The sequence below is a fragment of the Sinocyclocheilus rhinocerous genome, unplaced genomic scaffold, assembly GCF_001515625.1.
Source record: "Sinocyclocheilus rhinocerous isolate Xijiao unplaced genomic scaffold, SAMN03320098_v1.1 scaffold1488, whole genome shotgun sequence".
Taxonomy (NCBI): Eukaryota; Metazoa; Chordata; class Actinopteri; order Cypriniformes; family Cyprinidae; genus Sinocyclocheilus; species Sinocyclocheilus rhinocerous.
Genome location: NW_015633542.1, coordinates 1,873,437 through 1,889,256, shown reverse-complemented (window position 1 = coordinate 1,889,256; position 15,820 = coordinate 1,873,437). Strand labels below are relative to the sequence as shown.

General features: G+C 33.7%; 1 protein-coding gene across 1 annotated transcript in view; it reads right to left on the bottom strand.

Moving 5' to 3' along the window:
* Positions 1–15,820, bottom strand: part of cacna2d2a (calcium channel, voltage-dependent, alpha 2/delta subunit 2a) — a 210,312-nt gene that overhangs the window by 107,424 nt on the left and 87,068 nt on the right. The window contains 1 exon segment of the mRNA XM_016557999.1: positions 10,782–10,841. Coding sequence (XP_016413485.1) covers positions 10,782–10,841 — 60 coding nt within the window.

The following is a 15,820-nucleotide window of genomic DNA, read 5'->3' as shown; positions in this document are numbered from 1 at the left end:
TTTCACGTCCTTGAGCGTATAGTGTGTGTGGCTGCGAATTTGCTCTTGCTGTCGCATTTTCTTCTTATTTTATTATGCTATTTATTTTATTTCTGTCAGCTTGATAATCTGGTTTAACACGATGTTAAATCGTGTTTTTTAATCACCCTCCTATTTTAAAAAAAGCACTCAGTGAATTAGCTGAGTCGTCAAGAAATGCGTCACATTCAAAATTTAAAGACAGTTTTTACATGGTCTCTATTAACTTTAAGGGGTAGTCCGCCCAGAAATTAAAATTTGGTCATTAATTGTTGTTCCAAACCTATATAACTTTCAGTGAAACACACAACTTCAGGGGACTGAAGCTTTCAAAATGGACATGAAAGCACCATAAAATAGTCCAAATAAAGTCCTTCGAATCCGTAAAAGAGCTTTGCTTGAGGAACAGATCGAAACGAGAGACCTAGCCAGGTCCGAACATGAACAAATCATACGTCTACGTCAAATCTTTCCAATGAATCAATTGATCTGAATGATTTGTTCATGAATGTTCATCGATTCTCTAGTTCAACTCAGTGAGTGACCAAACAGTTGGTAGCCATTTACTTCCATAGTATTTTTTTCATAGTATGAAAGTCAATGGCTACCGTCACCTGTTTGGTCAACAGAATAAAGAAACCCTACAGGTTTGGAAAAACTTGATGATAAGTAAATGTTTAAGGCACCTTTTCAAAGAGCCGGATTTCTAAGAAATGCATCTGCTGCCAGGTGTAAAATGATGATGTTGAGGGCTGTAGGAGCCTGTGAACTCTTTGTAAGTCTTTATAGCTGCAGGTTGAGCTTCTGGAGGCATGAGGCATATCCACGGGAGAGATAATGGAACGCACAACCTGTGTTACTGACCCTCCAGAGGAAAAAGAGTCACAAAATGAAGAGTGAGAAGTGTTTCCCTCAGGCATCTATAGCAACCATAGCAACCGCACAGCAACATACTCAGCGCACCTTAGCAACTGCATAGCAACACATTCAAAGTACTCAAACCACCTTAGTAACTACATAGCGATACCTAAACTACTCAAAACCATAGCAACCACATAGTGACACCTAAACTACTATGAACACCATAGCAACTGCACAGGAACATACTTAAAATGACTCAGAACACTGTAGCAATTGCAAAGTAACACATTTAATCTACTCAGAACACCACAGCAACTGCAATAGCAACCACATAGTGGCACCTAAACTATTTAGAACACCTTAGCAACCACAAAATGATATCTTAACTACTCATAACAACTTAGCAACTGCATAGCAACACATTCAAACTACTCAAAACACCTTAGCAACCACATAGCGCCACATAACTAAGAAAATATCATGGCAACACCATAGCAACATGTTTTGTACATTTCATTAAAAAACACAAAAACCTAGTTGTACTTTTTCATACTTCTTGTTGCTAAGCTAATAATGATTTCACTGCAAGTTCCTACAAATCTTTAAAAACGTAATTCTGTGTCACACAATACAGTACATATTGTAATCAAATTCCTGATTTAACAGACCACATCCGAGTGAATTCATATCCCCAAACATAAACCTAAAGTCAGAATACATCTTAACATATGCAGAGGGAAAATTCCATGAATGCAATGTCAAAAGAAGAACCGCAAGCTTCTTGTTTTCTGATGAAAGGCTTGATTGATTAGAGAATGATGATTATGGCAAATGGCCTGGAAGACAGCAGTGTCTCTCTCAGCACAGAGCGCCTCTCCTCTCCTCTCTCCTCTAATGGCACAGCTATTAGCGCTAATGCATTTCAAACATACTGCTGACACATTGGATGGAAAGTGCACATATTTTCCCCGTCTCTCGCTCCTCTCACTGCTGTCTTACGCAGCGCGAGCCTTTCCTCACAACACCCTTTAAATGCATGTAATCAAACAGGCCTGGCTTCCTCGCAGCTCTTTACCTTCAGACTGACAGCTACAAGTACAGCAACACTGATAAGCACAGCTAACACTAGCAGAAACAGATATGGACGAAACCATCCAAATGCATTCAGTGGTAATGAATAGAGCTGTAACTGTAGTGATGGTACGATTATAGCCACATTAATGGGTTGTGTCACATTGAAAATAGTTATTACTTTAGTGCTAAGCGCAGCAAAAACAAATGTAGCTATTATCATAATAGCATGTTGCAGAACTTTATTAAAAAGCAGCTACAGTTTGTGATTGTAGCAGACTAATCTTTTACTTTTATGTACATTCACTTTATGTCTACGCAAATGTGCATCAAAATTCACTCACAAATTATTCCTATGAGTCAAATGTTTTAAAATGTATCATTAAGTAGTTGAATTGATGAAACATTCACTGAATAAATGTATGTACTTGTACTTATGGTTACATATATATATATATATATATATATATATACACACACATACATACACACATAACGTTTTATTTTATATATTTTTTGTATATTTGTAATTTTTTGGGGGGTATTGTTTTTTAAACAAAAAACTATAAAAAATTATACAAAAATATTAAATACATTTAATCAAACAAAAATTATAGTATGATTTTTAAAATATATTTTAGTAAAAAAATGTTTACATTATATGATGAAATATATTGTATATTATTATAGAAAATATATTATATATGTTATTAAATTCTCTCTCTCTCTCTCTCTTAATAGTTTTAAGAAATCTTTTTCTATAGACATATTTATGACTGGTTTTAAATATGTTAGAAGAAAGAGGTTTGTGTGTCGGTGTTTTAATTTTATTATAGGTCAAGCAAAGTTAGCAATCTATATGAGTAGAAAAAACAAGATAGTACTGGGTTCAGATCAAGATATTAATACTCTGTTTTTAGCCACAGTAAAATCCAGAATACTCATTGATTTTCATTTTTTTAGTACCATGGATGACAATCACATTTGAAATGAAATGGTGTAAGAATGAGGCTCTGTGCTCTGTTATTGATGGGAAATTATTTTTTTTCTCTTCTACTAATGTAGAGAGGGGATATTTATTTTTATATTTTTTTATATGTGCTATAACAGTTAAATGTAAAAGGATAAATGTTGACTTGTTGAAAAAGTGTTTCATGTGAAAAATTGTAATAAAGTATTTTCTATATTTCTCTCTGTGTGTGTGTGTGTGTGTGTGTGTGTGTATTCATACAGAACAGACATATGCCTAAGAAAATATCATTAATAATACCAGAGGAACCTGGATAAAAATGTAAAACACTGAAAAATACTGAATACTACATACTGTACTACTGAATCAATTGCATTTACATTGTTGAAACCCACGATGCCTGACAGATATACAAGACAACAACTGCATGTTCTCATCATGTTCAGGTCTAGATCTGACACAGTCCTTGTTTATTCTTCTCAACAGTGTCTCGTCAACCGTATTAAATATGGTATTACAATATCCATTGAAAACAGTGGCGGGGCAGCGAGCCAGAGGAGATGTAGTCTTTTGGTAGTCGTTGTGCTGCCTGCACCAGTTTAAACGAGACAATCGCATTAATCAGCCAAGAAATGGCTCTCAAACCAATTGTGACAGAGAGGCTGGCCTAAACGACCTTGAGAAATAAGAAGCAATAAAAGAATTTAACGACTATTTCACACACTATTGCATTCAGATGGATTTAAAAAGCCGGCGTGCCACGACTAGCACTGTTGTTATTACAAGCCCAGCCACGAGAGCTCGATACTGTGGTCAAACATGACAAGCGCTGCATTCAAACAGCTCATTCTGTATTGTGTATAGAGACGGGTGGCTGGACAAACAAATATAACACGTCAAACACTATATATCGTATGATATGGAATCATACAATGCTAACACTAATTCGCATGCCATTATATTGACAAGGACAGTCAGGTCATACCTGTTATGCAGTGCCTTATGAACTTGGGAAAAAAAAAAAATAATACAATTGTTTGGACTTTTAGAAATATGCTTGGATTAAGCTCTGACACATTTTATATATTATATTATGAATTGCATTATTTAAACATTTTATTAAGTATATTTATTATAAATTAATAAAAATGGAAAATATATATAAAAATACATGATTTTGTTAATTTTATTAAATATATTATAACATTTAAAATGTCTAAAAATAAAATATATGAAATCAGTATAAAATATATTTTAAAAATAAAGTGTATATGTATATACACTTTTAATTTCTTTATATTTATTAATTACATTATTTAAAAATTTTACTAACAATATTTATTATAAATCAATAAACAATTTTTTAAATGACATTTTTAAAATTTGTATTAAATATATTTATTATAAAACTTAAATGTCTATAAAATATGAAAAAAAAAAAAATGAAATAAAATAAAGTACAAAATACATTTAGCAAAAATGTGTATTTGTATTGAAAATATTAAATATTAAAATAATTTTTTTAAATTACATAAATACATATTTATTAAATTTATTTATTATCAATTACATTTATTATCAATTACATACATTTATATATATATATACATAAATACATATAAATAGCAAGTATCTAAAATTTAAGTAAATTAAAATATGTATTTTAATTTGACTTATTTACAAAATTGCAATAAATAAAACAACATTGCTAACATGTGCTGTTGATTTCCTTCCAAAATGATGTCACTTCCTAAAATATGATGTCATTAGGAACTGGCTTTTGTAATTTAAAGGGATATAACAAAAGACTAACAGAATGGAAAGTGATATTGAGGACTCTGGAAAAAACTATAAATTGATCACCAATTAAAACAGTATTCACAAGAAACATTTTGATTAAAAAAAAAATAATAAAGAAACAAATATTTCTCAAATTTTCATCTTAAAAATAAACAAATTTGATTTCTATCTTTAAAAATACAGACTTTCATATTTTATCCAGGAAAGAAAGAATATTTCTTAATGTATTTTCATGTTAAAAATAAACTAATATAATTTCGATCTTTAAAAATACTGAGTTTTATATTTTATTCAACATATTCATGCATATTGTCATGATCTGGTTCATGTTCCCCGTTAGTTCCTTGTTTTACCCATATTGGATTACTTGTTGGTTCCTGAATTCTTATTAAACTCCTGCACATAGATCTTCACTTCTGTTTGCCTCATCTCGTCTCTGCAACGTTACACATATAATGTATGTCACTAATTGACGTGTTTCTGTAAAGTGTCTCATAGTGTTTGACGAAAGTGATGTGCATCAATGAGGAACAGAGTGATGGCGAAGACAGACGCAGGACTTTCCGCACAGATGAGGTGTGCGGTTATCTATCGTGCCTGTCATGGTAATTAAGTGTGTATGGTAGCTGCGATGTCTGGCCATCAGGAGAAGCACGCGGGGCAAAGTAATGGTGACTCGCGCAATGAAGTAGAAGCTGCCTCGCCGGTCGCTACGGCAACAGCAGCCACGGTATTCTGGGAATCTGGGCCGATGATGTCACCTCTGTTAGAACAAAGCACATATGGACTGAGGCAGGTACCGAACAAGAGCTACGCAAACACATACAGACGGGCAGGTGTTCTCGCACAGCTGGCCATGCATAGACAAGCACACACGTGGACACGCGGGGATAGTATACGAACAAACAGATGAGGCTGCGGGTTTGTGTACTGTGCGCACACTAAAGGACATTTCATTTGTGTCAGGGCCTCAATGCAAGCTGTGACCTCGACGTGAAAAGACCATCTATGGAAGGCGATTTTACCAGCTTTGCTAGTTAGAAAACGAGCGTATGCATATCATATGATATGATTTGGGGAGCTGGGGAAGCTACTTTAAAACTACCCATTATTTAAAGTAGTTAAACAACAGTCAAACCCCAAAGCTACTAATAAAAGCAGTGCAATTATTTAAAAGGACAAAATCTTTTTTAAACTGTCACACTGAACACATGACAAACTCACATTATCTCAGTAATTAACTACAATTTTAAAAAGCAATTGTATAGTTTAACTGCAGACGTCACTAGAGAGAATCCCAGTGTACCTTTAAATCTGTGTTAAAGTAAACCTAAAGTAAAACTATTAAAAATGATTTTTGTTAATTGAAATTAAGCTAAAAATAAAGTGTAAATATTAGATGAAAAACATGAATTAACACAGAATTAAAATTATTATTGAAACTTAAAAACGAAAATCAGAAATGTTAGCTTGGCAAATTACAAAAGTACACAGCACAATAACTAAAACTTAAACTAATATTTTATAATATTTTAATAGTATATAAATAATACGAAATAACACTTATTTGAATTGAACAGATACATTTACATTAATACAAATTAATGACAAGTTAAAACTAGAACTCATTTACATAACAGCCAAACAATAATTTACTAAATATGTATTTATTTATGAACCATTTTAATTTCATTGAGATACTAATATAGTTTATTAATATTTGGAATCAGATTTTATTTTTATATTTTCTGTTTTCATTTTAAGTGTTAGTAATTTTGTTGTGTGTCTTTGCCATTTTTGTAGTTTTGTTTTATACGTCTATACAGTTTTTATGAATTTTTATTTCAGTTTTAGTTATTTTAGTACAAGTTAAACTAAATTCAAATAAATGTAACCTTTGCAACTAGCTCAAATAAAATTTTGTCTATATTTTGTTTTATTTCAATGAATGTTATTTCAAGTAATGACAATGTTTTTAATGGTTTTACTTTTAGTTTTAGTTAACTATAATAACCCTGGATCGAACAAACAATGAATTACTGAATCAGTTATCCGAACTGTCCCTGAAAACATCGCTCCCACTAATATTACCTGCCTCTGACTAGTTAGTATAGATAACTATGTGAGTGCAACTTAAAAGGGATAGTTCACCCAAAAATGAAAATGTGATGTTTATCTGCTTACCCCCAGGGCATCCAAGATGTAGGTGACTTTGTTTCTTCAGTAGAACACAAACAAAGATTTTTAACTCAAACCGTTGCAGTCAGTCATATAATGGAAGTGAATGGGAATCACGGCTTTGAGAGTCAAAAAAACATACACAAACAAAACCAAATTAAACCCTGCGGCTCGTGACCATACATTGATGTGTAAACACTAGAAACTGTATTTATATAGTTTTTTTTTTACCTCTGATTCATTTAATGTATCGTCACGAGCCGCAGGGTTTAATTTGGTTTTGTTTGTGTATTTTTTTTTTTTTATTCTCAAAGCCGTGATTCCCATCCACTGATATTATATGATTGACAGACTGCAACGGTTTGAGTTAAAAATCTTCGTTTGTGTTCTACTGAAGAAACAAAGTCACCTACATCTTGGATGCCCTGGGGGTAAGCAGTAAACATAAAATTTTCATTTTTGGGTGAACTATCCCTTTAACTACTTCAAACTTGCTTTCCCAACACTATTTCTAAGCATGTTACCATTTTGCATCTGATCCATGCGACACAAACGGCCTCTTTTTCTCACCGTCTCTCGTTTTTCCTCCAGCTGTTGCTCTGAGATGCATGTGTTTTTGCGCTCCTAATGTGCTAAAGAGCATGTGAGACTAATCTAATTACAGCGTCGCTCCAAAAGAGAGGTTGAAACTGTTACCAATCTAAAACCCACAAATGGAGAGACCCCGCGCCGTATCCCAGCATCCTCGACGCCCCTCCTCTCGCTCTTGTCTCGACAGTGAATTGGTTTGGCCCCTACAGTGCTTCATTACCTGGCCTAATTATAAAGGCAAATGAAATCAGCCCCGCAATACATTATTAATGTCCGCACACCATTAGGATTCAATTGCAGTATTTGCAACAATATGATATTTTCAAACTGTTTTCACGCCTGATTAGAAACGAGGACAGATAAAAGGGAGGTGCAAGAGGAAAGAGAGAGATAGTGAAAGAGGAAGGTGAGCACAGAGGAGAGAGTGATGAAAACTGAGAGAGAGAAGCCGTATATGAAAGACGGCTAAATGAATACTGCAAAAACAGACAGACGAAAGACGTGATGAAACAAAGAACGACAGACTGAAAAAGAAAGATGTGAAATGTGCCATAGTTCTGACCTTTAACATTAGAAAACAAGCACAAGTCAACATGTGTTTGTGCTGTGACCGATCTCAATAGTCTAGCAATACTTTCCAATGCATAAATGAGATCTCATTAACGTCTCAATTGTTTCTCCAAGCAACGAGCAATCAGTCTAAATGGAAATTTTCACTTAAAGGAATAGTTAATCCAAAAATGGAAATTTACTTAATATTTGCTCACCGTCAGGCCATCCAAGATGTAGATGAGTTTGTTTCTTCTTGGGAACAGATTTGGAGAAATTTAACATTACATGACTTGCTCAGCAATGGATGCTCTGCAGTGAATGGGTGCCGTCAGAATGAGAGTCCAAACAGCTGATAAAAACATCACAATAATCCACAAGTAATCCACACCACTCCAGTCCATCAATCAACGTCTCATGAAATGAAAAGCTGTATGTTTGTAAGAAACAAATCCATCATTAACACATTTTTAATCATTCAAATGAGTCCTCAATTCATAATATTGCTTTCTCCATTGAAAAAGTCGTTTCGCCTGAATCAGGAGAGAAATATGCACAGATCAAGCACGATTTACAACCATAAACAGTCCAAAACACTACTAAACAAATATGTCAGTAGATTTTGGCGAGAGAGGACCACAGGAGATGGACTTTTTCACTGGAGGAAGAACTATTATAGATTATGGACTAGGCTATTTTAACCGGAAGTGATGGTTTAAAGTTAAAATACCTTGGTGATAGATTTGTTTCTTACAAATATGCAGCTTTTCACATCATAAAATGTTAACTGATGGACTGGAGTGGTGTGGATTACTTGTGGATTATTGTGTTTTTGTTGATTGCAGACCTCAGTATTTACGATACTAAAGTCTAAGATCTCAATATGAGCTTGAAATATTTCTCATTAAACTCTCAAATGATCTCAGCTGTGATCCACATTCATGGTGGTCGACCATAGGGTCAATTTCCATTTCATGCCGACTTTATGATTACAAGGTCACAAAAAAAAAAAATCGAAATAAAACATGTATGGATTAATAATTATCAATAAGATCAATAACATGCATTAAGAATATAGACTGAGTGAATTTTCATTTCATGCTGACTTTAAAAATAAAACCAACCTACAAAGACATTCAAAGACAGCCAAGTCTTTACAAAATCTTCCGAAACAGCCACTGTTTGGTGATATACAGGGGAAAAAAAGTTTATATATGTGCTTGTGCATGTTTAATATGATCTGCAGACTATCAGAAGTCTCTCAGGTCATATGAGCTGATGCGGCCGCATACAGGGTGACAGACAGCGGCCTGCGTCCTCCATCGCCTCCCTCCATCACTGCTGACTTAAGTGGCTAAGCAGCCATGAATAGAGATGGGCTCTCAGAGAGGAGGTCTCATAATTATTAGTTTTAGAGCCTTTTCTCAGATATCCCGCGGGAGCAATGGGGTTAAAAATCCATTTGTGGGAAGTGTAGCATGACAGCAAGGCACGGTCTCCATGGAGACAGCCGACATCACACAGCAGTGTGTGTGTGTGTGTCATGTATGTGTGTTTATGTCTGTGTGTGTCATACGTATAGAGTGCATTGGTATGGTGTCTGTTTTTGTAGCCATGAACAAACCTACTCTAAAAAACAGGCTCTGCCGAAATTTTATAAATAATACAAATAAATAAAATATACATATGAAATATATGAGATTATCAAAAAATCATAATGTTGAAAAATGTAAAGCTTTTTGTCATTTTTTTATTTGGATATATACAGTATATATATATATATATATATATATATATATATATATATATGATGTACCATAGTAATTTTTATGTAAGGGTTACAAGTGAATGTGAAATATCAAACTAATCAGCAATCTACACAATCTTTTGATTGTCACTGCATATAAGCTCACAGATTCATACTGTTCCTCATAATGCAGCCATGGCATCTGAGCTCGACCCTCCAAGGGGCGCCCGGGGGTTTTGCTCAAGGAGCTCCACTGAAAGAGTTACTCTAGCATTTGACAACATGACTAACTAAGCCAGTCGATTGCACTAAAAAAAAGCCTCAGTGAGTAGTCAATGGGGCGTCCCAGACCAGGGACCATTTCAAAGCAACTGTGCGCCTATGTAAAAATACGGCCCGGCTGATACACTGAACTTTTGCCAGCTAGCTATAGAAGAAAACAAGGTAAGTGTGGTATTTATTGACATGCCAATACTTTAGCAGCTTTAGAATTTCTGTATGTCTGTCTGACAAACTTTTCATTTCCACTCTGGAAAGGTCTTTCATGGCATGGTTATTATCATTAAATAAGACTAAAACCTTTAAAAATAAACATTAACTGAAACAAAATATTTTTTTAAACCTTTTAGCTAGTTTCCAAAGCATAATTTCCTATTTTTGTTTAGTTTAAGTACTAAAATATATATTTTTTAATTAAATTAAAAATATATTTTTTAGCTTAAAACTATATAGACACAATACATACAAAAAACTAAAATAAATAAATAAATAAATAAAAATGACAAACACACACACACACACACACACACAACAATTAAAAATAAACTCAAATTCAAAATATTACAAAAAAATTGTACTAGTATATCAATGCTACTACAATAACACTAATTCATTGAAACTACTATAGTCTGTGGCGGTAATGATTTCTCTTCTACCATTACTGAAAGAAAGCAAACGACTGAGTAAGTTGAGTAAGATTGTAACAGTTGATCTTACTTTGATTCCGTCTTGCCATGAATGCTCTCGTTGCATGTCTTCAGCCTCTCTAGCCAACCTCTGAAAGAAAGAAAGAAAGAAAGAAAGAAATGTCAAAGGTTAAGAATCATGAGTAACAGTACAATAATGACCTGAAGTCTGAACTTGTTCCATCATTTTGGGTCACTTCGACTCAGAAACACACAAGTTTTGTGCTTTCAAGTAAAAATTGAATGATTATTTTTACATCTCTACTTCAGACTGTTGCAGACGCATCATTATTCAAATGATGGATGAGACTGTGCTTTTTATTTCAGAGCTTAAAACTCCAAAGTGTTTCTGGGTCAAAGTGATTCAAAACATTTTCAAACACTTTTTTTCAAACACATTTTAAAAAGGTCTGAGGTGTGAGAAATGCATTTTTATACGTACAAATATTCCATGAAGTTTTTCAATTAATATGAGCTCATGCTGCACGAGTAATTATAATAATTATAAATAAATTAGCACATGATTTTAATCAATTTAGATGAAGTACAGCACATTAAACTGCAGGAAATGCTTTTCAAAAGTATCTGTCAACTAGTTTCATTGGTAGCAAAAGGAGAAACACAAGAGTACATATTTTATCTGCAATAAAATGCAATGCAATTAATGCAATTCATCTATAACAACATGCATTATAGTATTATTTTCTGCAAATGCTGCCTAATCAGTTTATTTACTTCATTGCAACGTATAAAAGGAAAAAAATACATTATAAATTAGCATAAAATTGCTGCAATGGAATCCTACAAATCTTATATAAAGTGTTTGATGTATTGTTTTTAACGTAGGATAAATCGTCTCTTGACACCGTTCTCAGAACACGTGGGCCGCTCAGCATGTTATAGATTCATTACATGCGTCACCATCATTGAAAAGCTCCAGCTCTACAGAAACAACCCACTCCTCTGTGCTAATGGTGATAAGTCACTTCAACCTGCTCAATGTGTCAGGAAACTTTCCCAGAAAGTCCGTGTGACAGATGTTTCACAGAAATCTACATTCATGAACAGATTCATTTTCCACTCCACTGACTCACAGGCTGCTGCACAATTTGCATTCTTCTACTACACACTAAGTATGTACTTCACTGATAATGGCAAGTATGTACTTTTGAGTATGTAGTAAGACAAAGTATGGAAGTATTGGGACATACAGCAGTATAGTCATCAAATTGTGTTTTCAAATGAAATAAAAAAGTTTTTTGTTGCACACTATTTGTGTTTGCATGTAAGTTTAGCATCTGCATTATTTTTCAATTCATCATTCATTTTTAGGTTCACACATCTAAAAGTGCTTCTTGAAATGTCTTCCGAAACATCTGACACAAAATAACCATCTCTAATCATAGCACACCATGATTTGGGTAATATTAGCCAATAAAGTACATTTCATTATTTTCTACAGCTCAACAATATACTAAAGTACCAATGGTGTTACAGTACAAACAATTTTAGGCTGCATCCTAATTTGCGTATACTATGCATTCTTTGTAGAATGCAAAATTAGCATTAGTGCATTCTTAATCATATTTTTTGATGGAGTCCTAATTAGTAACAAACACTAATCAATATTAGTTTAAACACCATGCATATTATGAAAATACTGAATCAATCAATATGATTTAGGATGCACTGATGCTAATTTTGCATACTTATAAGAATGCACAGTAGGCAAATTAGGATGCAGCCTAATATTTTAAAGTGAGATGTGGGATATTCCTACTTATAATTGTATGCTACTGCAATTTTCTAAATAGGATGCAGGTAATTCCGAGTTGCAGCAACAGACTTGATCGCAGTCCAACATGTTGCCGTCTAAAGTGTTTAACTGGCTGTATATTGATTGCATCAGCACTTATAATTGGTTAAATGTGGACCATGCAAATGTTATAAGAAGCTGATCCTAGTAAAACTGTGGAAAAGATGCTCTCCCCATCTGGCAATAAAGAGTAGAGTTTTTATCTCACCTATGCAGTTCTCACTTCCTGTGCTCATGAAGGAGAAACGAACACCTGACAGCTTTAGACGGCACCACAGATCAGTGAGTTCGCCCGGATAGAGACGGAGGAAAGTTTGCAAAAGTTTTTCTCACTAATAATGTTCAGACTTGTGTCTCCAGAGTTTGAACAAGCTGTTCTTCTAACGAGAGCCACATTGGTTGAGGTTCACAGTTGAGATGTCAGCAAAATAAAGAATGGACAACAGGACTTGAAATTCTCCTATTTCTTTCCCATACAGGGTAACAAAAAAATGCTTGAAAAATTCAGAACTAAAGAATCGGCTCCCTTTCAATTCATGAGCGTGTTGAACTGTTGAACTGGAATTTGAAACTGAATGATTGATATGGGAATTTACAGTACTATAATTTAAAGAAATTCATTCAGATGCATTTAGGGAAATTAAATGTCTGTCAATCTATCTGTCCATTCATCCATCTATCTGAGATTCAAAGTTTCAAAACTTTACTTTTCTAGATAAATGAATTTCTTTGGAATTTAATTCATTAGGGCCCAAGCCATTAGCCAAGTTCCCCTAAGGATTATTATTAGGGCCCGAGCACCAATGGTGCAAGGACCCTCTCGGAATTGAAGTAAAATATACCTATATAAAAGGTATATTTTTATTTAGGTATATTTATTTTTTTATTTAAATATGTATTTATATGTAATATTTATATATATATTTTTTTTTTTTTTTGCAATTTATTTTGGATGTGTTAAAAACATAATTAATCAAATAAATAAATAAGTCAATCCAACAATCAATCAATCCACTTGAACAACCTGATTGTATAAAACCAGAATTATACTAACATATTAAAAATAAGAAGGAAAAAATATTTCTGATGTGAAAGCACTACTGAATTTGAATTCCTTTTAATTCTTATTACATTCAAATTCAAAATGCAATTCTGCAAGGCACTCTTAATTCAGTTCTGAATGGTGCACAACCCTGATAAATCATGGGTTATATTCGTGGGCACCAGACAAACTGATAAAATATACCTTGAATGCAGTCTTGAATTGAAGTCCAAAGAATCTGTCAAATGCATATACACAAGCTTTCTTTTTTGCCTTTTTGGATAAGAGCAGCATGGACATTGTTCTAAATATCTCCTTTTGTGTAGCACAGAAGAAAGGAAGGTTTGGAACAACATGAGAGCGAGTAAAAGATTAGCCAGAATATTCCATTCTGGGTGAGCTACGGCTTTAATCATGCATGGGAGCATGATATTGTTTTCCATCTCCATTTTCGGACACCATCGGACGTAGCACAATCAGAGCAGCTCCCACACAGGTGATTCATGCTCTCTTCTATCTCTCAAGAACCTTCTTGTTTTTCGTGATTCTCCTGGGGAGATTCACCTGATCTGCGTCCAGACTCACCCACGAACACCTGCCGCCCGTCTCCGGGCTCAAAAACTCCCACTCGTTTCCACTGGGAATGAGAGCAGACTTCCAGACAATCTCCTTCACTCGACTCTCAACAAAAGAGCACTCATAAAAAGCCTTTGAAAATATCAGTTACATACCTTTCATTGACTGCATTCGAAAGCTTTCAAACTGCGGCTTAAACGACTAATAGACTGGCTGCGGTAATGAACCTAATGTTAGAGAAATAACAGAGCCAGCGTTTGAGAGGTGAGTCTAATTCAAGGGCAGTTGCGTTTAATGGCTACACCATTAGGAGTAATGTAAGTGCCAAATGACACTCCACTCCAGGATGCCAATTCAAACCGTATTAAACACTATGTCTTATTGACCAGATTTGCGTGAGGGACATTATACCCATCTATACGCCATCATATGCTTTTCGTGCATTTTAAGTCACAGTTGTGCTTATAAGTAAGATTATAAGTAAGACTTCTATTTAATACGAAACAAACTGGTCTAAGTATGTAATTTCTGCGCCACTAGCAGCATTAAATGGAATTGCAACGTTTGGCAGCGATCAGTATTACTGCAATTCTGTTTGGTGCCATTAGATGAGGAAAAAAAATTAACTTAAATGATTTTAGCAAATGGCTGCAATATAACAAAGAGTGAAAAATTTAAGGGGGTCTGAATACTTTCCGTACCCACTGTATAGTGTATAAGCTGCTAAATTCAAAATATGGGGTAGGAATTAGTAAAAATGAGCGAAATCGAAGTTTTAATGTGTGCATTGTGTATGAAGTATCCAGAAAAACACATTTTGATCTAACAATTTAGACTGAAACACATTTTAATAAATCAGATTTAAATAAAATTCACTCCACACAGGAATTTGGTTTGACACATATCTATTTATTTATTTACTGTTTTTTTATATTAATATTATTATTATAATTTTCAGACTATGAACAACAAAATGGATTTGTGTCAGAATGGCAAATAAATCAAAGTCAAACAATAAATAAATAAATAGCCACCTGGAGAAATCAACAAAAGAAAACAGAACTGTATTATTTTATTTTATATTGTTTTGTTTTATATTTCATTTTATTTTTATTGTTTGCTTTTTTAGACTACAAACAACTACACTGAATACATTTGGAAAGGCTGAATAAATAAACAAACAAATACAATTTGAAATTTGTTTTACTTTATTTTATTGTCCGTTTTTCAGACTACAAACAACTAAATTGATTAAAGCTTGAAAGGCATAATAAATAAATAAATACATTTTATTTATTGTTTTGTTTTCAAACTACAAACAACTAAATTGATTAAAGTTGGAAAGGCAAAAAAATAAAAAATAAAGTAATATATTAAAGGGTTTGTTCACCCAAAAATGAAAATTCTGTTATCTTAAATTGTGTTCCGAAGATGAAGGTCTTACGGGTTTCGAACAAGACGAGGGTGAGTAATTAATGACAGAATTTTCATTTTTGGGTGAACTAACCCTTTAAATACATAAATAGTCACCTGGATTATTAGCCACCACTATCAAAACCAGCTTACTTGTGAAAGTGCTACAATTTAATGCAACAGATTGTCTACACTAACCTCCTAACTGGCTCGGTTACACAAA